A 27,297-nucleotide genomic window follows, 5' to 3' on the forward strand; every position below is an offset into this window, starting at 1 on the left:
TAGAGAAGAACTGCATCACTGTCACTAACACTAACACCACCTAGAGATGTGCTGCATGTAAAGTTATGGCAATTGCCCAGTGCCAGGGTTTGCCTAGCCTGAGTATTAATTGCTGTATGTTCCCCAGTTTGAAGCACATGGAGTTTATCAAATGCTGTCTTTAACCATTCAGTTATTGATGTTGAAATCACTGCGTTAAATTTATTTATATTTGCATTTGCCTCCCCAAAAGCTGCCATCAGTTTCCAGGATCCTTTTGAAAAGAAAAAGGCCCCTCTCTTCATGCATGAACATAAACGGAAGAAAGAAGAGTAAGGGGAACAAAAAAGTGTTTCCTCAAGTTCCATCATACCTGACACTTTTGTGGGTTTCTGTGATGGTTCTGTCTGTTAATCTCTCTCTTTAGTTTCTTCCTCCACCTCTTACAGGCTTCTATCTTCAATCTCCTTTCCTTCCTTGCTAGTTCATACTGTAACTGACGATGGGTTTTCTTCTCGACTGGCTTCATTTTTGCTGTTCTTCCAGGAGAAAAATCTATTACCTGCATCGCCGGTACAAGTTCCTGAACAGGTTAGTGATGTTTTTCCTTCATCAGAAGAGGCTAGCTGGCCATGGTTGATGTAAAAGTTCGACCACAGAAGCCGAAGCGAAATAATCAACTGTTGTTTCTGCAAATACAGTAGTTACAATGATTTTTGTGTGTGGATAGTTGAATTGTTGTTGGCTTCAAGGCATTACTGTCATTTCATGGTTTGTTCTAACATCTATGTTCCACTTGAAAGGCTCTTAGGACCAAAGACACCATTTGTGCAATTGGAAAATTGAATTGAACAGATGTTTTGTTAGAGTAAAAAGCATGGGTATCCAATCCAGTCATACACACCATACATTTAAATCACATTTACCCCCCCCCAAAGAGTTTACCTCTCATATAGCTATAATTCTGAGCACCCTTAACAAACTACAGCTCTCAGGATTCTTTGGGGAAAATAATGTGCTTTAAATGTATGGTGTGTAGACAGCCCAGAACTCAGGAGTTTAGGGCACTTTAAACCCCAATGTGGTTGGAGGCCCCACAGCTTTTTGCCTTGTGAGAAAATATCCCCTTGGTACCCCTGCAAATGGATCTTGCATCTGGCAGTTCCCCCCACAGTTAGAGGATGAAAGGACCAGCAGATAAAAGCAGGGTGAATCTTTGAAACCAAACAAAAGCAGGCAGAATAACTATAGAAAATGTAACTAAGTGCAAGATAAAGCTCATTATGAAGGCCTCGTGAGCAGTCTGTTAACCATAAGCACACAAATCTTCCACAGTGATATGCATTAGGGAAGTAAATAATGATGGTTTTGTTCTCAGTAATCATCAGAACTTACTTCTTGTATGTATCATAGCTTGACCTTAATGGGACTATTTTATATTTATATTTATTAATCTTGGATGTATTGGGTTCCAGATTTCGAACTAACATTCCAGGGGGAGGTTTGAGAAATAGTTAGCTTAGAGAACAATTCAAAAGGCTTTTAACGTTGTGTGAAGTAACTATGTTTTAACATAATAAAAGTGTCATGATTCCCATGGAAGTGTCTTTAAGGGGGGGACGTGTTTTCAGACCTGGAGAAAGAGTGGGAGGAACTTGGGGAGTTAGACCTGGAGGACCCTGGGGAGTGTCCCAGTGGAGTTGGGGGTAACAGATTCCAAACCCCAAGAGATGTCTCTTCCCAGGGAGGGTCCTAGCAAGTTAGGGCATGGAGATCTGTCCCCAATAGAGGCTTAGGCAAACTTTCAGAAGTGCCTCCCATTACCTCTTTTCCAGACACTTCCCCCACAGTTGCCTTCCCCCGTTACAGCTGGGAATAAATCTGAATCTTAACTGGCATTCACCCCACCATAGCTGTCAATGTTTCCCATTTTTTAAGGGAAATTCCCTTATTCCGAATAGGATTCCTCGCAAGAAAATGGAAAAGTTGACAGCCATGCACCCCACTTCTTTCTCCAACCTCACCTATTTAGCCCACAAGGATTGCCCATTTGCTTGTCCACCTACCATGCTAAATGCTGTGCCTACCCCATTTTTTAAAAGGAAGGTGCAGGGGGCATGTTACTTTTTAGTTCAGTGTTTTAGCTTGTGCTTAGCTAATGTAACTTCTCATGTAACCACAGTTACTTGCAACCTGTGGCTGCCTTATGTACTGTTCTAACCTGAAAATAAAAGGCTTTGACCTGTTTATTTAGTATTCATTCTGATTCCTTTGTAGGGAGGTTAGGCAAAATTGGCTGTATGAGTATTCATTTTTATTTGTTTGCAGGGAAGTTAGATGACATTGCCTCAAAGCAAGTGTTATCTCACATTTCCTAGTGCATTTTCCTGTGATTTTCCTTACTGCAAAAACCCAGTCTTTTGAGTAAGCAGGTTTGCACAAGACCTTCAAATCAACTACAACTGTGCAACCTGAATTGGCCAGTATGTGATTGAATTCCATCCCAAAATAGTGACAGTCTGAGAAAAAAAGAGATGACTATGGATGAGGTGAAAAAGCAATAGGTGGTCAGGCCTTCAAGGCAGCAACTCAGAGTGGCAGTGACAAGGCCAGACTTCTGATAACTAGTTTAAGCAGGATTAGATATGCTACCTAGGACCAACCAATCAAGGCAAGGTAATAGATACTAAAGCGTGAACAGTTACTAATGCAGGGACTAGCTTACAATATAACAACACAATACCCAAACTAAATAAGAAATCCACTGTGCATGCCAAAACCTATGGGTGCCCCTAGTTCTTTGAATCCCAGCCATTGCATTTCTGTTTTACAATTAATAATGGAAATAGCTAGTTGGGCTTGGTTGCCACATTACTTGAAGCCTATAAATGGCTCACAGTTTGATCTTAGTCCCTGACCTAGTTTAGATCAGGCATGTGGAAGCTTCTTTGGAGCCTTATTCATCCTACTACATTATTCACCCTTCGATTACATGGATATCATAAAGCAAAACTATATTTTGTTTATTTGCTCCAGGTAAAGTAGGGTTGCCATATATTTTTAAGGAAATTTGCCAAAAACGACACTGCTGACATGAGTTGTCTTTTGTAGTATGCATAGTGCTATCTTTGTCATGCAGCAGAACTTGCTTCAGCCAGCCCCATGCTAAATGAAGGCACCTATAGTGTTTGAATGAAATATATAATAAGCTCAGGTCAGACTCTTTGCCTAGCACTGCTAACTCTGATGGGCATTAGCTGCCCAGGATCTGAGTCAGAGGGGTTTTGGCTCATGTAGGCAAATCGGTTTGTATGTACATTTGGGAGTGCACAATTCTCCCTTTGTACCTACTTCTCCTTAAATTATTCAGTGAATGTTTTAGCTGAATATTCTTCAGCACATGAATATTGATTGGCACTTCATGATAGGCTACAATGCCTGCAATCCCTATTCACTGGCCATGTCTGCTGGGGTTGATGGAAGTTGCAGGCCACATTGACTAGGCCTGTCATAAGGTATAGGACAGGCATAGGCAAACTCGGCCCTCTAGATGTTTTGGGACTACAACTCCCATCATCCCTGACCACTGGTGTCCTGTTAGCTAGGGATGGTGGGAATTGTAATCCCAAAACATCTGGAGGGCCGAGTTTGCCTATGCCTGGTATAGGAGCTCTCAGCCCAGGATGCGACATTACCAAGCTGAATGTTTTCCCACTCCTACTCTACATGAAAAGTGTGATCAGCAGGGAACTGTCATTGCAGAACTGAGGTACTGATGCGGGTGGGAGGGGGATTCTACAAGAGGATGCTGTTTTCATTGACATCTCCATATCATGTAGTGAATATATTTTTTTAATTCATTTTCTTACTTATGTGTTCAGTTTCTTACCAGACTCACCTTCAACAAAGGGGTTGCCTCATGTGGCTTCAGACCATGCCCTTATTAGAGCAATTTTACCAGGAAGTTAAGATGGTATTTTTAGCATCTTCTTCCCATAACAATAGGAGATGTATGCAGCAAAGAACTTACCAGTGAATTGGTATTCTATGAATCATATGGAAGCAGTGGTGCTTTTTGCCCTATTACATCACAGCTATTTGCTTCCTGGCACCAACACCATTTCCTGTAGAGATCTTATTGACACTAGGAACAGTTTCCCACAAAAGAACCAATATCAACAGTGCATACTGGGTTATGTTGACTTAATGACTCAACGAGTTTGTGCAGGCTCAGTTCTGGCCAAACTAGACATTACTCAGGAGTTTTGTAGTGGTTGGGGTGGGAGATGCATGACCTCCCTCCCTGTTTTTACCGTGTCCCATACCTATTGCCCTATAAAAGGCCTTTACTTTGATGCAAACAAAATATCAAACTAGAAAACACCTATGGCTGCTTTTCATTTAAAGTAGATATATCAGTAAACTATTCGCATACTTGCTATTTGCATATTGCCTTAAACACAAGCTGAAGACACAGATGGCCTTGTGCCAGATTCGGAATCCCTAAAGAAATCTCCATGTGGATACAATGCCTGTTTGTTTCTATTGCCATTATGTCGTCAGTCTTTGACTTCTGTTTGTTTCCACCTGTTGGAAAGGAGATTATTAAATCTAAGAACCAGCAGTGCTTCCAGCTCTTGCGGTGTATGATTTGTCTTCAGAGAGTCCATAAATTCTGCAGCGTATCAGGACAGTGTTGCTGAAACAAATTGACAGAGCAGCTTTTTAAAGGAGCACCCTCTGTGAGACATGAGTGGGTGGCAAATGGAAGCAAAACGATTAATTTCTCTAAAGTTCTGCTGCCAGAGCTTTCTACTGTGGTTTCTGAAATCCTCATGCTTAAGCATCCTTAGTATAGTTTTGGCAATTAAGGTGTAAATTTAGATTAAACCAGCTAAAAATGAAATTGGCAAGAGCTTATTTGGCCTTCATTGATATTTGGTGCATTGTAGCAAGTGCTTCTGTTCTGTCAGGAAAGACATTAGAGACAAGAGCGGCAGGAAATACTGTTCTGTTGGCATCTTGCTTGTTCATAATAAGTCCCCTGAGTAGTATTTTGTGTGAAAGCAGACCCTCCTTCCTGGGCTAATAAAAGTTTAGGCTTTTGAGAAAGTTGTGTTCCTTGGAGAAAACAATTCTCATGGTCCAAGTTCTCTATTTCAATTCCCAGGAGTCAGTTACCACTTCCTTGCCGCAGTCTCCAGAGCCCTGAGCCTCTGATTCAAATTCTAGGGTGGTAAGGAGGGAGACATTTCACAGGTGTCCCTGCCTTTGACCCAGCACACAAAGGGAACCTCCTATTCCCTTCCCCTCCATTCTCAATCTGTTTGGCGAGGCAAATAAATGCTTTATGGCCTTGAGAGGTTCGTCCACGAAATCCTCTTTTGCTATCTGTAGTGAATCAAACAGGACTAAGCTAGTCTGATAGTGAGCACTCTGATTTTGTAGATCACACGCAATTAAAACTAATTGGTTCTACTGTACTTTATACAATTCTGATCTAGAAACTGCTTTAAAGCATTTTCACTTTTCTTTTCAACCAAAAGTGTTCCCAGAACAGCATATAGATCAATTAAAAAACACGACACAACAAGCAGTTTCTGAAAAATCCTTATATGTAACTTCCCCATAAACGTGTGTTGTCCATACGAGTATGATTGTACGTATAAAGAAAGTACCCAACTCGGTTTTAACATTTAGCTTTATGTTTCCTTTTGTCTTGCCTTTCACGTGCTACAGAATCGAGAAACAATTAAGCAGGTTTCGAGGATGGTTACCTAGAAAGCCAATGAGGTTGGACAAGGAAAGGCTGCCAGACCTGGAGGAGAATGACTGCTACACTGCCCCATTCAGTCAGCAAAGGATCCATCAGTGAGTGTTGTAAGGAAGACAAATTTTGAGATGAACTAATACTGCTACAGTTTATTTTGGGGATAGCAGCATATTAGTAAGGATGGACCCCTACTGAGCTGCTTGAAATTTTGCTCAAATGCTGCAGTTGCAGCCCTTTGCATCATTTCCTCTGGCTCATCGGGTGAGGCACAGCCCTGTGGCAGGGGCCTCTGATGGACCCATCTGAACTTGGGTTGAGGCGGGCAGTTCACCTCTCGGCCCAGCCGTGGGAATTCCTGAACGGCTGGCTACATGTGCACTCTGTTGCCAGGTAGGATGGCCGAACTCAGGGGGCCACAACCACTGGGCCGCCTAGAAAGGGGTAAGCAGCCATTGCAGCGATTGCAGCCATTTCATCATTCCCTCAAGACTTCATTTTCTAGTTGACAAATAAAAAGGGGTATTGATGTGTTACGTGAATGCACCACAGCTTGAAATAGTTCATTATTTTTGTTTAATTCATTTCATTTTGTCCTGCTTTTCTGCATGAAATGTGCTCATAACTTTGTAGAAACATAACAATTCCAATTCATTTATAAAAACAATAAAATGGCATAAAAATAATTAAAACAGCAGCAGACTTGAGGATGTTTTTAAAGTTTGGATAAGAATAAGAATAAGAATAATTTTATTATTTACACCCCGCCCATCTGTATTTTGTACTGCATCCCTAAACCAACTGTTTAAGACACAAACTTAATGTACCGTATTTTTCACCCCATAGGACGCACCAGTCCATAGGACGCATCAAGTTTTTTTGGGGGGAAATAAAGGGGAAAAAAATATTTTCCCCCCAGGCGCTTGCGGGGCAGGCAGCGGGGAGAGCACTCTTCTCCCCGCCGCCCGCCTTCAGATCAGGTCCGGGGACAGCGGGGAGACACATGAGACTGGTATCAGTGTATTTTAAATTGCTTGTCTCAAGGCTCACCTCTTCAGGCCAAACAAGACATAATGCCTCCCACACAACAGTGTGAGTGATTTTTAAAAGTAAATGGCAGGCACCTTTGCTTTGATCCAGATTGGGCCCCATGTGCCTGCTATTTGTATTGCGGGAATAGGGGAGCCCCAGATTTACCTTTTAAAAATACTTATGCAATTGTTAGTTGTGTGAATGGCCTGTCATCATGACCCTTAATGACCTTGCAATAAAGGCCAAAATCTACTCTTGTCCATCTGGAGACCTTCCTGTAAATCAATGAGTTGTTGCGTGGCCTTTTATAAAAGGGGAACATTACATTTGGCCTCAAGCTAAAGTTTGCAACCTGGAAAGTTTCCAACAGAGAATGTATCAAAAGAAATTAATTGGCTGGCTTTCAGCCGCAGTCCTGTTAGTTCAAGGCTATTCTTTAGATGACAGTTTGGTGCATTGCCTTTATTCTGCCTTATTAAGCCACTGCAAGAACTTTTTTAAATTTCCAAGTTTCCAGTTTTACTCATCTCTTAGGAAGTGCAAGTAACAAGGAAAGATGCAATGTTATTGCTTCATTTTAAAAATCGGGTGCAATTAAAATAAATCCCCTGTCATTCAAACTACATTATCTGACTTTTGGATGTTTCACTGTATCCCTTGCATAAACATTGTTTATGTTGCATTAGGCATCTGAGAGTCCTCCATGACACCCAAGAAGTGAGGTTGTACCCTAACCCCAAGATTTTTGGTAGGATCCACAATTTTCATGTTGGCTACTGTCATGTCTGAGTCGGTGATCACAAGTATGAAGACCTATTCCGGGCATGTTTACTCAAAAAAATCCTGTTGCATTCAATTATGTTTACTCCTAAATAAGTGTACCTGGAACTTACATAGGTGTTGGGACCATCATTCAGTGACAGATCACATAGTTTGTATGCAGAAGGTCCCAGGTTCTGTCCCTGGCATCTCCACAGGTAGCAACAGATGATGGGACAGATCTCTCTGCCAGAGTTGATACCAGTCTGAGTAGGCAATACTGGGCAAAATGGAAAGGTAGCTTGACCTGGTATAATGCATCTCATTAAATTCCATAATTGTTGCATTTGACCACAGCCTTGGAAAGGTAGAGGTCCAGTTCAATCTACCAATTTGTGAAGTCTGCTTTACTGAAGCTTATTTACTCTATTGAGATTAAGCTCCACACGACCGGCCCACCCATGAGGCAACGTGAGGCAGCTGCCCCAGGCAGCAGGATTCATAGTGGCAGCAGAAACTGTGTATACATTTATCCCCCAGCCCTTGTTCCTTATCTAGCTCTCACCCCTTTTTCCCTGGTGTGGCATTTTGTGGTTTGCCTCAGGTGCCAAAATGTCTTGGGCTGGCCCTGTTACCATAAGCTCATGTTATTATTATTTTTTAAAAAATCTTTCATATACAGTGTCCTTCAAATAACCCAACTTAGCAGAAATTTCATATTGTGTTTCAATTCATTCTTTTCTTACGTTCTACTGCTGAGTTGTCAGAGATATCAGTGACACCTCCTTCTATTGTCATGAGCAATAACTATCTTGCTTGTGCTTGTTTTCAAAAATAGCTTCATCATCCACAACAAAGACACGTTCTTCAACAACGCTACAAGAAGTAGAATTGTTCATCATATTTTACAGAGAGTGAAATACGAAGAAGGAAAAAATAAAATTGGTAAGTATGGGACAGCAACAGATTTTACTGCTTATTAGCCTCTCCAAGTAAGTAGGATGGTAGCTTTAAACATCCATATGCATCCCAGTGCTTTAATGGGGAGGGAAATCACAACCTCACCTCTTTGGTCTGAAAAGTGAGGAGGGTGCTCAGGATGGGGAAGAGATTTAACTGCATTTGCAAATGAATCTATTAAAATTGTGGTTTCTGAAACAATATGAAAACCATAACACGGCCATCCTCTGAAATTTGCACTTACCCAAATTTTGTGATGCAGTTTTCCAAACCGGGTTTACAATATTGCATATATTGGGTAAAGTGTATGAATATATTCACAAAACTAACAAGCAAAAACATGTTATTTTAGGAGAAATCGCTCACCAAAATGTGTACATTAGTCAAAACTTCATACAAAAAAAAAGTATTTATTAGGAGAAAATTGAACTAAAATGCAGATTTTCATGAGGATTTAAAAAATAAAATAAATCCGCAATCTGCTGCAGAAACGTGAACTGAATTTAAGTTTGGAAACTAAAAGAAATGAAATTCACAGAACCTTTCTGCTCCTAAATGCTAATTCAGTTCCCACTGCAGCACTGGGATATGACACAAGGAAGAGGTAAATGGCACCCTCTCCAATCCTCAGAGGCAAAGAGGCAGGGCACCACAACAGCACTAGGACTTTTTGTCATCTGGACTTTTAAACTATTTTCCATAATAGTCAATTATTGTTTTATATATTTATATATGTTTTTTTTAAAAAAATGAAATTGTAGTATACAAATATTTTAAATAAATAAAATGCAGCACTCAGTTATTGCATAAGTGATTGCAATTGCTGCTGAAGATCCTAGTACTGCAGTTTTAACTGCTATTGCTGTGGTGCAGAGAACATGCTGAAGCACTCTTCAAAATCCTAAACAATGCCAGAGTTTATCTGGAGATAGACTGTGGTAGCTGTTTGTTTTGTTCAATGTAACCCATACTGCTGTGGAATGTGGGAGGTGGTTGGCAGGCCACTTTTGAAAAGACTTCAGGGGCCAGGTTCAGGCTGTGGGCGTGCAGTTCCCTACCCTTATCTTAAGAGATGCCATGGCGGGCACTCATATTATTCTTTGATAAGATTACTAGACAGATACCAGAACTTTCCAGGCACTTGATAGGATAGGATAGGATAGGATAGGATATATATAGGATACCTGAAAACTATCCTAGCAAAATTAAGAGCAATTCACAAGGAGTTCTGAGAAATGTGGGTGTTCAAAAGTGCTTGTACCACTCTGCAACAGTTACCACTCCTTTATAAAGTGTTATAAAGAATTTGCTGTTCCTTTTCCAACATTCAGCTGTTACTGTATTATTTCTAATGCATTATTGTCATTCCAACTCTACATGCTATATATTGAATATTTTTGTTTTTCAGGTCTGAATCGATTGCTTACTAATGGCTCCTATGAAGCTGCATTTCCTCTTCATGAGGTATTATTTCCTATTATTTTTCTTAGCAAACACAATATAGTCTCTAGATGACTTTTACTATAATTAATCCTGTTTTTTGCTGGATTGGGTACAAGTATTTTGTAGAAATACTTGCCTTTGAGACTCAAGGCATTTCCACACCATCGTTCTATTGTACAATAGAGTCTGACAAATCTCCAAGAAGAGCTTTGTTAAAAGACTTCAGAGAACAGTTTGTATCAGGGATAGGCAACGATGTTCTCCCAAGATGGACTCCAGCTCCCATCAACCCTGACCACTGGCCAGTCACATCTGGAGAGCACCACATTTTGTGAAGTTGATAGATTCAGGAGAGGCCATGTGTGACTTAAGAGGTCAAAACAGATGTCAAATTCCTTCTAGAGGAATCCTCCTCAGAGGAGGGCCTGGTACACCCTGAAGGGGACCATAGAGAACAAGAAGTTAGGGGACTTCCGGGGTTGGCGCGATCTGGGAATGGCGGATTCCCTCCGAGCTCCGGAGGGAATCGGCTCAGCGGGGGACGGGTCTTTGCCGTGCCGGCGACACAGGGACCCTTAAAACCGCAGGCACGAAAGCCTGCGGACTGAAGACTCGGTGGGTGCCTTAAGCGCCCCCCCTGATTCGCAAAGAGCCTTTTTAAAGGCTGCGGAGGGGATACGGGGGGTGGCGTGGCACCGAGAGTCCATCGCTACCTCTGCTGAGCGAAGCCGCGAGCCATGACCGGAGAGCGCTGACTTCCTTCCTTGAAATTCGGCTGAGAAAAAGAACCCGTGAGTTAATTGAATTTGGATTCTAAGAATTTCACCTATTGAATTTGAGACGATCGGGGGATGTGTTAAAAGGAAGTCCGCACCCCCCCCCTTGCAGACGATCCAGAGCAACGATAAAAGAACTAAGCTGGAGTGCCTACCCTGTAAAGGGTGAGTTTAAAAAGACAGTAACTTCCAAGATTTGGAAAAGGAATCTTTTTTTGAGCAGGAGAGAGGAGTGTTGGAAGGGGTATATTTCTGTTGTAAGCAACCCCCCCTCCCGGGCTCAGGAGTGTCCTACTTTGGAGCTGGTATAAGAAGAGCAGAGTTTGACAGCTGTCAAAGCTGTCAAACGGACTGTTAATAGTAGAAAAATTGCTACTTAAGACCCCTCTGGATTAAAAGGAGTTACAATTGAACTAAAATTGTTGGAAACAAAGAATCAATAATAAGACAGAGGACTGTTGGAGAAAAGAACACTAAGTAACCAGATTCCCTCTAGGGGGAAATCTGTGGAATTACAATGGCTGTGGATGGAAAGATACTGGGAGAAATCGAAAGGATGTTTTATTTGGTTGGAATCTTACAGGAACAGACTACGGCTATGAGTGAACAATTGATGACCTTGAATCCTGAAATAAGTAGTTCTGCTCAATGTAATGAGAACCTGGCTGAGAAAGAATCCACAGCTGAGCCGGAAATGATAACCAAAGAAGAGGAGAAGACAAAACAAGAAAGAGAAGAACTGAAATGGGAAAATATTGTCCAGAAGCTGACATCTGTGGAATATAAACAAGGAGACTATTGGACTGAACCTACTACAAATCTACGAAAGATCCAGAAGATGAAAGTGGAGGCCCTGGGAATTTATGAAATCAAGGAATTTAAAATAAAGAAGTATAATTGGGGCCTCCACATAGACTCTGACTTTGATTATGTTCAAAATTTATGCCTTGTGGAAATTCCTCAGCAGTTGCTTGCAAATATGGGAAGAGATTTTGGACTGATTGTGAAAGAACTCTTTCGAGACGTGAAGACCGACATAAAGGATTGCCAACTAGGCCGGCGGAGAGGGACTGAAAGAGATTTGAGAGCCTCGGACGTAAGGAATCCGGGCTAATAATTGCTATTTTGGACATGTTTTCGGAAGGGACACAAACCGGGGAAGGGAGGGAGGGAAGAATCTAGTTTCAACAACACTTAAGACTATGGGATTTAGCTAACAAGATTATTATTTAAGACAAAATGGGAAATCGTTGGAAGGGAACTGAGGTCCAACTTAGAATAAATTTAATTTTGCTTTTTTTATATATATATATATATATAAAGGACTAATATTAAGATGGATAAGGAAATGCCAATTTGCTGATACAAATTTGGGAATAGGGATGCAAGGGAGGGGGTGGGGGGGAAGTCAATGACCAGGGTTAGAAAATAAGTTTTTTCTGGAAACTATATATGTTTGTTGTTTTACTTTTCTGTTTGTTTTTATGTTTTTTGTGTTTTTGTCTTTGTCTATATAAAATGTGAAAACCCAATAAAAATTTTATAAAAAAAAAAAGAGAACAAGAAGTTAGGCCAGGCAGCAGCAAGGCTAAATTAGAACCACCAGGCCTTATGGCACCCCACCTAATAGAAAGTCAGAGTTAGACGCTGAGCCACGTCCAAGCCCAAGAGAGCACCAACTCAGCAAAGTGCAGAACCAGTGGAGTGCTCATCTGAAAGCCAAGCCTTCCTTGAGAGTAACATGCTACTCATGAGGAGCTACTTTTTCATTAGTAGATCAAACTCCTCAGATAGCTGTGACAACCACCAGGTGTGCCTAGAGTGGGGCTTAGCAGGCTCGTAGATAAATGCCTGCAGTTCCTTAGGAAAGTTTCTGGAGCAGCTTCTGTCCTGCAGCTTCTTGTCAGCTGTGTTGTCTTGCTGTGAACCTGACTTTCCTGTGTGTGTGGCCTTGGCCTGTGACTGGACTATGGTTATTTCATTAACTGCCTCCCTCACCAAACTTGACCTTGGAGTTTGACCTGGCATTGGTCTCTGGACCTTCCTCAAAGTGGACTCCAGCTTCTGGTATCCTTATTCCTACAGCAGGACAACTGTACCCAAAGTGATCGTGCCTGGGTGACACTATAACAATGCAAATTTAGGAGTGCTGGTATTATTATGTGTTCTTTCCTGTCTGTTCCCATAAGAAAGTAAACAACAGCATGCAGTATTAGCTGAAGTTTTTGAGAGCTGATGCAGTAGTAATCAATCTGTGAGGTTACCTGCGTATTTTCCAAAACCCTGCCGTACTTTGTTGTTAGGGTCATGTGAATGTTAACATGTATAAAACAGCTGTTCTGTGATCACTGATCCTATGTAACTGATAGATGAAAGTACATGTCTTAGGATTTGCGCAATCATGTAAGAAAAGGTTACAAACATACCTAACAGCAAAGTTGTTTGTTCTTTTTGGCTAATTTTTGTGCGCCTTTGCTAAGAAATATACAATGCAACCTTAATGCTAAGATCTTATCTGGAAGCTCAGAAAAATAAAAACTTCCATTTGAAAAGAAACTGCAGAGATTAGGTTTGCTTCCTTTGAGTGCTCTTATCTTCCTTCAAAAGTTTCTGGGAGTTTGTAGACCTGAGGTTAGGAATTGGAATCTGAAGAATAGCAATATGCTGTTTATTTGTGGGAAAATAATACAAAATGAATGTGTGTGTGTTTGCTTACATGGATAATATGCTTATTCTAATGAATACTTCTTCACTAATTTCTCCTTTACTACCTTTATTTTAGGGTGGTTACAGAAGTAAAAAATCCATAAGAACTCATGGGGCAGAAAACCACAGGCACCTACTTTATGAATGCTGGGCTTCGTGGGGAGCTTGGTATAAATACCAGCCTTTGGATCTTGTACGGTAAAACCTTTTAAAAACCAGTTCTTCATTTTTTAATATTTTGGTGTATTTGGATGAATTAAATCAGCTTGTTAAGTGGCAGAGAAGGGCTGGTATGCACTGGTGGAGCACATATATTGCGTGAAAAAGCTCCTAAGATCAATCCCTGACACCTCCAGATAGGGCTGAGAGGGGACCACTTTCCGAAACCCTGAGTAACTACTATAGTATGCGTTGAATCATAGACTTGTGCTAAGTATTACCCTTTCCTATAGTCACAACAACTAGATTTCTGGCACTTAAAAAACCCACATTGGCACCCCAGATGGCATCTTGCCCAGTTAAGGACTGCAGTATGAAGTCACAAAGTGTCCACCCAATATCCTTAGTTAAAAGTTGTGGCTTACATCCCAACTATAAGAGACTTAGTATGCCAGCATATAAATGCTGAAGATGAACTATGGCCAACCTCCCTTCCAGCCCTTCATCACCGCTGTTGCATCTGCATTGCAGGTGAATAGACCACCACCAATGCTTAAGAGTAAAGTGTGGCTGAAGATACCGTAACTGAGAATGGTGTCTAAAAGTCTGCAAATGATATAGTACAGCAGTAACACATTTCCTAAAATATAGCAACTGCTAGGAGATTTGCTTTCTCTGCGTTTGTTTTTAAAACTGATTTCCTAAAAGAAAAAAAAATGTAAATATATTGCAGGAAATGTTGGGTTGATAAAAAGTATATTTGTAACTATATGAAGTTATTTTGGAGAATAACTTTAAATGAATAACAACAACAATAGGAGATTGCTCTTGGACTGCATTTTTTTCTGCAAACAGATCTGGTGTCAGTACCAGGCATATTGGGGCATTTGCCAGGATCATAGTGGCCCATCAGGGACCACTGCTTACATGTGCCCTGGACACCCTTCCCCCCCCAAAAAAAAAACCCCAGTGCAGTGCTCCAGGCTGTATTGGGCAGCTGCTCCCAGCCATCATATTAGTTTCCCATAAGGTCACAGAGCAGCAATATATCATTATGAAAAATTTAAGTGGCAGCTAAACCCATCCACCCAAGATGTTCAGAACATGGTCCAAGCTCTACTGCCCCCTGCCAAGGCATACTAATAGAGGGGCTCCTTTCAAACCTGGTGCTTGTCCTGTCTGGAAAATACAACAAACCACAACATAATTTGATTCCTAAATCACTGTTGAAGTTCTCTTCCTTTTGAAAGCTTTCACCTTATTCCAAGGGTACTTTTTAAAATACCTAGCCTAGAAATCTCACAAGGGTCTTCTTGGGGCATACAGAATTTGGCAGCCTAATAATGTTGGGCACACTGACCATTTTCCAAATGCATTACTCTGTTATAGTAAAAGCTAAGAGTTGACTTCAGAGTTCTGCCTTAGTAGATGACTAAGATTCTGGGTCGCTCAGGAGTAATTTTTGAAAATCATTTGTAGCTGCAAATATACATTGTTCTATGACACTAATTAGTCTCTAAGCTGCTGCAGTCCATCTTTTTGTTTTCTGTTTACTTGGCTTTCTTCATGTCACAATATTGATTCTTTTTCTCCATTAGTCTAGAAAAACAGAGATAAGTGCTTATAGTGACTAAGTTGCTTCAGAAACAAGCAAATTGCTCTAGTAGTGGCATTTGTTTCTGGTCATCTGTGCCACTACCCAAGGTAAATATCCATCAGACTTGAGCAGCATGGTTAAATCTTCATATCTCCTGGTATCCAGAGTTCAAGGGACATGTGACAATGGCACATACTCAAGATCACGCAACACAGCACACTTGAAATCCTCCCTTTAGTTTGCTTTAGTTTCAGTGCAAGTTTGGCCATGGAGTACAAGGCTTTAAGTTTTTTATGTGGAAAGAAGAAGCTGAGATTTTCATGAAATACCAAGATTCAAGATTCCCTGCTGCCCCAATAAAAGTTTGAATGCATTATGTACACAAACCACCTATTGTGAATCAAGATGTATGTTTGCAGAGTTCCTGTGGCCCCTTGTGGGAGTTCTTGTATGATACCCATTACCCAGTCCATGATCTCACAGGCACTATTCAGAGATACCAAGGCATTAAAGCAGCTAATAAACCGCCCTGTATTCTCTTCACTGGTGAATACTACTAGATCATATTCAAGTTCCATTGTTACTGGGAAAGCTTGTACAACTGCTGCTTTCTCTAGCAATAAATTTGAAGTCTTAATTCTGCAGTGCCATTAATCTGGCACATTCAGCAGTCATTAATTTTGGTTTAATTACACCAGCTGGCCACTAAAGTTGCCAGAAAGAAGCAAGGAAACAAGGTGTGTGAATGATCTGCACAGTTCTGAGTAGATGTCCCCATGGGATGCTGTGATGTGTAGTTTCTCTATAAAGCATGTATCAAAAACTTACGTTAAAGGTTCTGGGTGATCTCTTTATGATCTCCACCTGAAATTGGTTTACAGGTTACTGCAGGAAAAGCTCCAAATCAAACAAACAAACAAAAATACCCAAAAGGGTATAAAAACTAATTGCTCTTTCAATTGGCTGCATTTCCTCACTTGAAATTGCACATGTTATTGTCTGCAGCAGAGCAGTCATTCCTAAATGTTAGAGCCTATCAGTAGCTCACCTATAGCCTCATGAATGAGTTGCCTGCCTGCTGGCAGCACTATCAACTTGGCAATTAAGACATTTCCAGAGCAGACGACATCTGTTGATGTCTGCATAATTTTGTGCATATTGGTGTCAGACCAGGGATGATGTGTCAGGTTTGTAATATTAGCCAAGGTAGTGGTTAGGAAGTGTTAATATTCTCAGTTTCTGAGCTGGTTTTCTTTGACAGATACTGCATTGTATGGTAACTGAGCTCTGTCCGTGGTGCTTGATCTTTGAAAGCCCTTTGGCACACACAGAATAGGAAGTGACAGATTACTATGGGAAGACATGCGAACTGTGTGCAGTTGGTGGGGTGTAGTGGGGAGCCTGAACAGCTTAACCGAACAACTGCAAAAAGTCTTGGCAGACATGTATTGACTCTATGCAGGCATTAAGTTAAATGCACATAGGTTGGGAGTGGGGTCTGCTGCTGTGGTTCTCCCCATCCCTAGTTCATACATACTTTGCACCAGGGGTGGGGAACTTCAGGGACCCTCCAAGCCTATGTCCTGCTCGTGGGACTCTCTCAGGCCACACTCCAGCTCCCCAGACTGGACCCCTTTACTCCTTGCTCATCTTCCTCAGTTGCATTAGCCTGGCTAGAATGTATCTTTGAACTGTGAAGATGTCTCTTGCTTGCTTGATTAGAGGATGGAGAAGTACTGAGGGTGGTGTTGGAAACCTCTGGCTTCTGCATGCCTGGAATGTAGCCTATTGTACAAATATGAGAATCTCATTTGTTTCTCTGCTTGCTTTTGCCTCTGGCTAGCACACCACTGGCATGTGACACGCCCCTCCTGAAGGTTACCTATTACAGATCCCAGCCCTGGGGAAAAAAGGTCCCCCACCCCTGCTCTTCACAGTGTGAATTGATGCCTATGCTTGGGGCTAGGATCAGTTTCTGGGATTCTCGGGCAGCACGAGAACCCACTCTCAGGGCCCACTGTTGACAAATACCCAGGACCACCATTAAATAAATAAATCCAGCCCAGCACTCCAAACGTCAGAGAGCTGGATCTAGCTATCAAGCTTTAGAATGTCACTATGTGGGAAATGTAAATGGCGGGTAGATCCAGCCGCCTGGGCTGGTCAGAGAACTGGCAGTGTCTGCTGCCAGGTAACTACTGATGCAGGACACGCACCAGGCAGCACTTTCCCCCAGAGCCTCTTCAAGCATACAGTACGTCCTGAACAGGCTTATGTGGGCAACATGGTTACGCAGCCCCTTAGTGCTTATGTGTGTGTTAGGCATCAATCTGATGGAATGGGTAGGAATGAGGCAGAGTTGCCAAAGCAGGTCTCATGGGAAGTGAGAATGATCCCATGAAGTTCAGTCATTCTCTATTGATTGTTCTTCTGGCTTTGGGTGGCTAAAGTGCATTTCAGCATCTCTCAGTAATAATACCCAACAGTCATATCTGACAGGGCTGGGAAAGCAAAGAGATGGAACTATTGATCTGATCATCCTCAGTACAGTCCAATCTCTCGTCTGAATTACTGTTCTGCCAGTGGTGATGTCAGTTTTTTTTAATGGTAGCATGATGTGAATGATACTGTTTAGCTGTGTCAATGTTCACATAAAGCATGCCAATAAAACCATTACTGGCTGTGCTCTTTGAAAACTACAAGTGAAGAGGCCCTGTGGATCCCATTCATACACAGAGAGCAGTTTGGTACACCCGCTCCTCGTCCTTTTGCAATGCACAAATTAACACTGGCATCGTTTGGTGTCTTGGAAGCAGCTGCTCATTGGTATCAGAAGTCACAATGTGTGCACTGCTTCTTGCAGCTGCAGGACTGGGCAGGGATTTCAAGTACTGAAGGAAACAAGAGAGCAAAAAAAAATAAAAAGCACCTATCCTAGGGAGTGGAGAACAGCAGTATAAATAAATCTTAGCTGAGTGTTCTGCTTCTACTTTGCTTTACAGTTTTAAATTATAGACTTGGATTCATGTAGGCCATGTAAATCCCATAGACTTTAAGTTTTCTTTTGCACTGGAGCGAACCCAGATTGCTATTCAGTATGTCAGCCAAACAATTAGGCCAGAAGTTTCTCTCATGCAGCAAAGACAGATTTGCAGCTGTTCCCAGTGTTGTTTTTACACTGCCAACCTGCTGTCCTTGTCACAAAAGACCACATTACGGTTACAAGTTTATCAGTTCGGTCGGAAGACCCAAGGGACCTTCTGATTGACAGAGGAATACAAAAACAAATTGACTGCACTTGGCAAGTAAAGCCTGAACTTCAAGGAAGATCACTGGAACATGCCAACCTGCCCCACAAAAAGACAGTACAAAATACAAGGTGTGGAGTTAATGCAAGTAGATAGGTTGGCTGGGTTTTAACTTAGAGACCTGATGAACCATCCATTCAAAGCCCAACAATTGCCCCTTGTTTTTAATATAAGTAAAATGTCATTCTTATGAGTCTCTGAATAAAATACTTTTATGTTAAGAACCTGTGTTCAATCCTATTAAAGATGTCTTCATAACTTTGTTGCCTTGTGTTTTTGACAGACGGTACTTTGGTGAGAAAATTGGCTTGTACTTTGCCTGGTTAGGCTGGTATACAGGAATGCTCTTCCCAGCTGCCTTCGTTGGACTCTTTGTCTTTTTGTATGGAGTAGCCACATTGAACCACTGCCAAGTCAGGTGAAGTGAAAACAAAACATGTATACTAGTGTATTTGATATAAGCAAGCATTGCATGGAGGTCTTTAGTGATTAATTATTATACAAATAGCTGAAATAAATGTATTCAATTCAATAAATAAATGTATTAAGTTGCTATTTAACATTCCCACACACCAGTATTGTTCTGATCTTTTGTTTTACCCTCCTTAGCAGCTCTTAAACAACTACTACTACCACTACTACTAACTTTTTCTGAAGTAAAAAAAAAAATGGCTTGTTTTAGGTTTGTTCTGTTTTTCTCCTGCTCACTACTCCACTGCCCAAATTATGAAAGCACTCTGAAGCGTGTTAGTTATAAACTGAGCTATTAATCATGATCTCTTCTCTTTTCCAGTAAAGAAGTCTGCCAAGCTACAGAGATTATAATGTGCCCTATATGTGATAAATACTGCCCCTTCATGAGGTTGTCCGACAGCTGTGTTTATGCCAAGGTAATTTATTTATTTTTATTGAAAATGCTTTTGACTTCATTCCAGCAACAGTGTTTTATTTAGTACCATGAAAAACATTGTTTGCTTTTTTAAAACTTCCAAATTATTTAAATTTAACTTTGGTGCAAATGAGTGCAACTCCTTCAAGGGTGATGCCTCTGCTTAGGAAATTAAAGTATTACTAATAGAAGCAGGACCAACTATGATGTTGTTACATTAAAAATATCATTTAACCCTGTCCAGTAGGTTAGGTTGAGAGGCAGTGACTGGCCCAAGGTCAGTGAGCTTCCTGACTGAATGGGGATTTGAACTCTGATCCCTCAGATGCCAGCCCAACACTCTAATCACTATAACATACCGACTGTTCACCTCAGCCTCTGAACACTGAGGAACTTTGAAGTGACAGTCCATACCTCAGGCCTGGTTTCCTAGTTTAGAAGCAGGGTCCTTAACCTTTTTTGGGTCATGGACCCCTTTGAAAATCTGATGAAAGCTATGGACCCCTTGAACTTATTTTTTTCTGGGTTTTTCTGTTTCATGGACCCCTTGAAGCTCATCCATAGACCCCCTAAGGGTCTGTGAACCACAGGTTAAAAAACCCTGCTTTGGAATGAAGGTCACTACAAACTCTGGTGTCTCTATATGGTTTTATCTACATATATATGCAGTGTGAGTATAAGTAGAAAGGGCTCACAACATTAACCCTCCAATAGATAGTGGTTCTCCTTAGGTTTTTAAGGAAGTTTCCCAGTGCCATAGCACTGGATTTTCACATAGAGCAGAATAAGGCCTCTCTCTGCTCCCAGATCTTGCTACAAGGTTAGATTGGCTATTATTCTTTCACACTCACCCCCAGCCAGGAGAGAGGGGGAAGGTAAGCCCCAAATCCCCCATGGCACTCTCCTTCAGAATTATGTTTCTCCTTCCTGCCTGATGTCCACTCCGTGACAGCCCCAGTTTCCCCTGGGTAATCCAACACCACCTTCAGTGGTCTGTGACTGTCTCAGCTCAACTGGGATAGGCCCAAATCCGTCCAGATAGCTCGAATTTGGCTTGGATCTGGTGCACAGCCTTACACTTTATGTTCAATGGTGCAATTCTGTACTTTTCCTTTGTGAGCTTTATACATTCTAAAATAAATCACGGAAGCATGCCTCTTCTCTGCAGTCATGCAACTCTTCGTATGATAGCAAGAAATGTAGCCAATCTGCATGATGGTCTGATGAGGTCTTTTTGTGCAGCTGACACTTGTGTCTTGAGCTTTTAATTCACATATATCTTCTCAGTGTAATTAATTGCTTGCCTGTGTGTCAGGGTCTTATGTTTTTCCCCTCAGGAGAACAGTTCAAGCAGATTTCCCTTTGATAGCTTAATGACTGCATGATTTCCGAAAGGCTCGTACAAAGAGGAATATATTACTGTAGGCTACCAACAGGCTGACATGTGGCAATAGTGGTCTGGTTGTAAAAACATACCCAAGGGTTGGCTTGAGGAGAGTTCACCCCTCCCATATCCAAGAATCTCCTGATGAGTCTGGTGATTTTCCAGAGAGGAGGGGGCGGTGTTCTGCTCTCTACTTATTCACCTCCAGCACCACATCAATCAGTCAGTCAGTCAGTGTGTCAGAGAGAGAGAGACTGAGTGTTAGAGATTGTGTGTAGAGATAAGGTTGCTGCTAAGAGCAGCTGCAGACACTCAGTGCAGTTCAGCATTCATTTATGTGTAGACCTCATTTAACTCTGTATATAGTTTGTATGATAGTTGTAGATAGAATAAACAAGATATTCTACAGAGCTGCTCTCCGAGTCATTTATGCTCTGCTGTACTCTGCTGTGCGATGACTGTCTACTTGTGGAAGTGAATCCGGTGCTCACAACTCTAAGCTGTGAGTCCACAGCACTTTGACCTGTTCCTGTGAAGAAGGTGGTCTCTGGAAGTGCTACCCAGCTCGCCTGGCCCAGTGTATGAGTCCAGTTGGTGGCACTGGCTCAAGGGCAATGCTGACTGATAGCCAAATCATAAGCAGCCAATTGCTACTGATAGCCAAATCATAAGCATATTGGAAACTTCTCCTAATAAATGTTTGTCATCCTGATATTAGGCCTAACCCTTTGCAGTTTAAGCAAATTTCCTGAGTAAGATATATCCCTTATTTTTTACACAATGGAAAACAATAGTTTTGAATAGAATATTTAAAATGAATGGCTGAACCTGATTGTCTTTTCACAGGTAACGCATCTTTTTGACAATGGGGCTACTGTGTTTTTTGCTGTTTTCATGGCAGTGTGGGGTAAGTTCTCTTTAAAGGTAGGTTATGTCAGTACTTTTTTGTTTTTAAAAATCTTATTCTGTTATAAATATTTGATGATTTTAATGGTGCTCTGGGCTCATTTCACTGCCCCGCCCCACACACATTTGTAGGTCACGCTTTCTAATTTAGAAAGTTTCCAGACTGCGCGTTTGTTCATCATGTTCATGCTCATGCTTTTCAGAGACTACTGATAACTTGAACTCAATATTAAATTAACAACACCAACATGTTTCAATGTGGCCCTTGGCACTCAATCAGTTGTCTGCCAACATAGTCCACAATCCTGTTAATGTAGAGGATTTATGTTCTGGAAAGTAGCAAATGTTCATGTTTTCCGAAAGAATAAAGCTCTTTCTGTCTGATATCCAGCTGAGATGAAAGGCTCTGCAGAATTTATGGCCTTTGTGGCCAAACACAGTCAAATCCTTGCTCAAGCGATAATGTCCAGACGCAACATTTATTTCAGGAACAATATTAGATCTGCAGGATTTAGATGGTGTGCTTTGCAGGGGAGGAGGCCAAATCTCAATGGTGGAGCACATGCTTTGCATGGGAAAGATCCCAAGTTCACTTCCTGGTATCTCCAGCTATGACTGAAAAGCAGTCTTGTCTGAAAGCCTCGAGAGCCATGGCCAGTCAGCAGAGACAACCCTGAATTAGATATATGTAGAGTCTGACTCAGTATAAGGCAGCCTCCTATGTTCCAGTGTCATTCGTGAATAACGCCCCAAAAGAGTTAGAGCTGGGACATTAATGAGCTCTGAAGGGAACTATTGAGCAAAAGTTCAGAGAAGGCTGAGGGACTTACATAGTCACTTCCTCAACTGCAGGACTAGGGAGCCTGTGGCCTTCCTGGGACTACAGCTCCCATTGGTCCCAATCAGCATAAGTGATGGTCAGAGTTGATGGGAGTTGCAGTCCAGTAATGCCTAGATGCCACATGTTACCTAGCCCTGCTCCATCTGGTCCTCTGCAGGATCGTTATTGTAAGCTGGGTGATGGCTTGCAGTTGTGTCCCCCCCCATCCTGGGTAGATTAGACTCTCCCCACCACAATAGTTCCCTGCTAATAGCGCTGCCTGGCTGCCAAATGGGCATTCCTCTAGCAAGTTTGGGTTTCTCATCTGTTTCTGTGGATTGGGAGTGGTGGGAGAGAATTGGGGGTCAAGGCAAGGATCAGGATGGGCAAGGCATCTCTTCGGGCTGCTTTTGTACTGGTGTGGGTTTCTCCATGTCTTCAGTGTGAGTGGGCTGCTGTGTGGGGCCCCCAAAACATCTCTGGCTCAGCTGGAATCCTGATATTCCAGATACAGAATTCAGGTAATAGATTTTCAGTGATATGTTTGATTGAAAATCTCTCAATGTAGTAGTGTGTTAATCTTTAGAATCAAGAGGTGTACTTCCAAACTGGAAAGGAGGGAGTACACAGCCATCACAGAATTTCTCATTTGGTCGCCTGTTGCAGTTTAAAAATTGTTTATTTTTACTTATTTTTAACACTGAGAAGTAAGTTGACTGCTTAAGCATTATTCACATAGGACATGGTTTTACAAAAGTAGTACGTTTTGCTCCTCAAAATAAAATATGTCTGTTTGCACGATAAAATAAAATGTACCCTTATTCAACTACAATGAGATGATAAATAAATTAATGTGGTATTTTGTTAATATTTCTTTCCATTTCTCTACTATAGCAACTGTTTTCCTGGAGTTTTGGAAAAGAAGACGAGCAGTAATTGCCTACGACTGGGACTTGATAGACTGGGAAGAAGAGGAGGTTTGTATGTCTATGCTGCTGCTTTACCAGTGAGAGTAGCAAGAATATTTAGTTAAGTTGGCTTCAAAATACAGATTCAGCTTTAGAGAAAGAAAGAGAGTTATCCCAGCATGGAGTTTGATTCCCTTCCATCCTTTCCGGAGCCTTTCTAGGCCATGGCATTTTACATTAGCTGAGTCACTGACACAGCAGGTGGATGAAATCAGCCAAGCAACAATTCCTAAAATAAAATTGATTGGCAGCTGTACAGGCAAAGCGAGGCAACTTTGTGAAGTCTTAGACCTATTTCTTCCTGAGGTGGCAAGCCTGTATGCTGGGTATAAGGATATCAGCTTGCCAAACCATGGTTTAGCAAGCCAGGAAAGGACATCGGGATTCTGCAGTTGTCCTTCCCTCACCTCATTTACATACTGTCTTTGGCCCTTCCACCCTGGACTATACTATAGAACAGTGTTTTTCAACCTTTTTGGGGCAAAGGCACACTTGTTTCATGAAAAAAATCACGAGGCACACCACCACTGTGTGCGGAGAGGGAGATGTCAGAGCCCCGCTGCTCTCTATGGGGAATCGGATGAGAGCGGACCGCCTGTCCGCTCTCATCCGATCCCATCCAATCTGATCCCCACCCAGGACGGATGGAAAATAGGGTGGACACAGTCCGGCGCCCGCCTAGTGGGCAAAAATTTGACATTTTAAAAAAAATCTTTCGAATTTTTCAATTTTCCCCACGGCACACCAGGCAACATCTCGCGGCACACTAGTGTGCCGCGGAACAGTGGTTGAAAAACACTGCTATAGAAAACCCTTAGTTTCTGGCAGCAGCAGAAAGCATTTACTCAGCAGATATATCCCAACTGCTTTTCATGTTAAATTAAATCATGTAATATTGACAAAATTCTGATAACCTGGGGCTTCCTGTACAGGACTTTGTCTAATTCTATATTTAAATTTTTTCATGTTCTTTAGGAAGAAATAAGGCCCCAGTTTGAAGCCAAGTACTCCAAGAAAGAACGAATGAATCCCATATCTGGAAAACCGGAGCCTTATCAAGCATTTGCAGATAAATGCAGCAGAATTATTGTTTCTGCATCTGGAATATTTTTTATGGTTTGAAAAATATAATTCCTTTTGAATTGTCTCAAAACTAGACTTTCTCATCTCTGTTAGCAAAATGGGGGGAGTTCATAGATTAATTCCATAATATTATTAAGCTGTTCCTGGTGTTTAAAATGGTTTGTGTCACGGTCTGACACAGTTGTTTTATAAGCAACCATTGTATAAAGGTATTTTAGCATGCTGTTCCTGAAACTTTTACCTGCCAGAAGGTTCTGCTGACTGGAAAACTTAGGTGTTACTAACATATTCAGAAAAAGCAACTGATACAGTACTGTACTCATGAGACTATGCCACTCTAGTATAAAGACAGGAGATTTCACATTCAAATTACTCCACCACATATTCCTGCCTATCTTACGTGCAGGACACATTATGTACAGGACATATTAGGTTACTTTAGAGCATGATGCATTCAGTGCTGGATTACCAAATAGGCAGAAGAGGCACCGGCCTTTTAGGGGCCCTGCAACATCAGATCAAAATAATATTGATTTGATCTTGAAAGAAAATGTGCCTAATTTGTTGAAGAGGCAGCCCACTTGCATTCCCAGATTTTAAGACAGTTGCCTGGGCAATTCTCATGACGCAGACAAGCCCATTTCCCTGTCCTTGAATATATTCATGCATAGGAAAACCGTCATGGTTTGGAATGGCTGTATTAAGGATTTGTGTGTAACGTAAATTTAATGTTTCTTTTTCAGGACTGTGAGTAAGCCAACCTTAATTTTAGTTGTGTTACTGAAGAGGATTGGCTTGAGGATTATTGATAAACAATTCGCTATTTCAATTTTAATACTTGATCACAATTTTCTGAAGTGGTGTTTTTTTACTTATTCTTAAATAGCTGGACTACATTTTGTAAAGGCATTTCAGCATTAAAAGAGCCCCAAACAGAATGTTTTCTTGCAAGGAAGTAGATGGGTGTTTCAAGCTGCCATGTAATAGTAATTGTAACCACAGCCATGAATGGGTTTTCTAAAGTTTACAAGCTGAAGTGCTTCTCTAAGGGGCAAAAGCTTGCTTGCTCTAAGGGGCAAAAGCTTGCTTGCTTTGTTCTGTGTACTAGGAAATGAAGCTCAGCAAACCACTCTGTCCTTGCTTATGTTGCTTCATCTCCCATATTGACAGTAATAATGCTTTCCATTTAAGTAAGTACTTCATCATCTGAAGGTCTCAAAGCACTTTGCAAACATTATACACTTGAGCCTACTCAATGGACTAGAGACCATTTCTATATCAGTGGTATTCACTTAGTTCTTCAAAGATCTCATTTGAGACCTGAGTTTTTTTTTGTATCGTTGAGCATTAGTGTTAATTGACTCCTCTGAGAAGAAGCGGACATCATGGTGTCATCATAAGAGGTTTGGGTGTGCTCAGCATAAGGCCTCACTTCAGCAGAACAGCTGAGCATGTTTCTAAATTGGCCTTAATCAGAAAAGCAATTAAGCAACTGTTAGTTTAATTGCTTTGCTGAAACAAAGCCTAGTTGAACCCTTCAGATAAAAAGTGTGAAACTGTCAACATTCTGAAAGGACTTCCCAAAGCCTAAGTAACTTTGCTGTTGAGAGGAAGAGAAAAATGAAGTTCCCATCTAGAGAAATGCAAATTTGTTGCTGCAATCCTTTATAGATATCTACTCAGAAGACAGCCCCATTGAGGGCTTTCTTCCAGGTAAGTTCGTATAGGATTGCAGCTTGAATGTTTCAATTCTGGTTATGGCATATTTTACATTGTTTCAAGTTCCTTCCAAGGCAAAATACCCTGTATTTTGAAAACAGAGTGGAAAAGTGGACACATGTTATTTATTTAGTTCAAAAAATATATGTACACTTTTTCATTATAAAATAAATAGGAAGTGCCTTACAGACACTTCTTTTTAAAAACAACAGCAAACAAACCTATAGTTCATTAAAGGGGGGGGACACCCAGCTGTAATACATTTGAAACAATGGGTAACTGAGCAGTCAGCAAAGCTAAAATAATGCTGGGCAAATTGGGAAATTTATCCTTGACATCTCGAAGAAGATAGCAGCTAAGCCTCCTTGGGGAGGGTCTTCCATGTCAGGGACACCACAGTCTAGAAAGCCCTCTATGTGATTAAGATAATGATGGTGCTGGTGTTTAATTGTAATAATTTGGGACTTGTACGGAGAAGAAATTATATGGCTAGATTTAATTGGCTTTTTGCAGACTTGGTATTTTGGACACAGGACAAGAAGATGACATTCTATTAAAATGTGGAATCAATCCAACATGCAAGAAGAACAAGTAGCTTTCAGAATTGTCCCATAGCCTACACATATCATACACCACCAGTGTCTCAAACTTCTTGTGTAAATCAGAATACATTTCTGGGTCATCCCTGGAATGTTTGGATTTAGTCTTCACTTCTTGACAATTACAGGAGGAAATTTATTATTAGTGGATTGATTTTTAGTCTGTTCTATCTGTTTTTCTTAGATCTGTGTGGTGATTGCTGCTGTTTTTGGCATTGTTATTTACCGTGTCGTGACTGTCAGCACTTTTGCTGCCTTTAAATGGGCTTTAATCAGGAATAACTCTCAGGTTGCAACTACCGCGACTGCTGTATGCATCAACTTTTGCATCATCATGTTACTGAATGTTGTAAGTAGAGATAATAATATTGGAGTACATTTCAAACAGTTTTGTCCTTTTTAAAAAAAGAATAATGCATTTCAACTTTTTTTAATGGTCA

General features: G+C 41.2%; 1 protein-coding gene across 8 annotated transcripts in view; it reads left to right on the forward strand.

Moving 5' to 3' along the window:
- Positions 1–27,297, forward strand: part of ANO4 (anoctamin 4) — a 145,890-nt gene that overhangs the window by 99,697 nt on the left and 18,896 nt on the right. For all 8 annotated transcript variants that reach the window (XM_082238633.1, XM_082238634.1, XM_082238631.1 and 5 more), the window contains 11 exons: positions 526–570; positions 5,719–5,850; positions 8,379–8,485; positions 9,909–9,964; positions 13,502–13,623; positions 18,773–18,907; positions 19,283–19,379; positions 21,609–21,669; positions 23,383–23,465; positions 24,432–24,572; positions 27,042–27,206. In XM_082238633.1, the coding sequence (XP_082094759.1) occupies positions 526–570; positions 5,719–5,850; positions 8,379–8,485; positions 9,909–9,964; positions 13,502–13,623; positions 18,773–18,907; positions 19,283–19,379; positions 21,609–21,669; positions 23,383–23,465; positions 24,432–24,572; positions 27,042–27,206 (1,144 nt within the window). The remainder of the gene's footprint in view (positions 1–525; positions 571–5,718; positions 5,851–8,378; positions 8,486–9,908; positions 9,965–13,501; positions 13,624–18,772; positions 18,908–19,282; positions 19,380–21,608; positions 21,670–23,382; positions 23,466–24,431; positions 24,573–27,041; positions 27,207–27,297) is intronic.

Source organism: Podarcis vaucheri (assembly GCF_965113315.1).
Source record: "Podarcis vaucheri genome assembly, chromosome: 10".
Classification (NCBI taxonomy): domain Eukaryota; kingdom Metazoa; phylum Chordata; class Lepidosauria; order Squamata; family Lacertidae; genus Podarcis; species Podarcis vaucheri.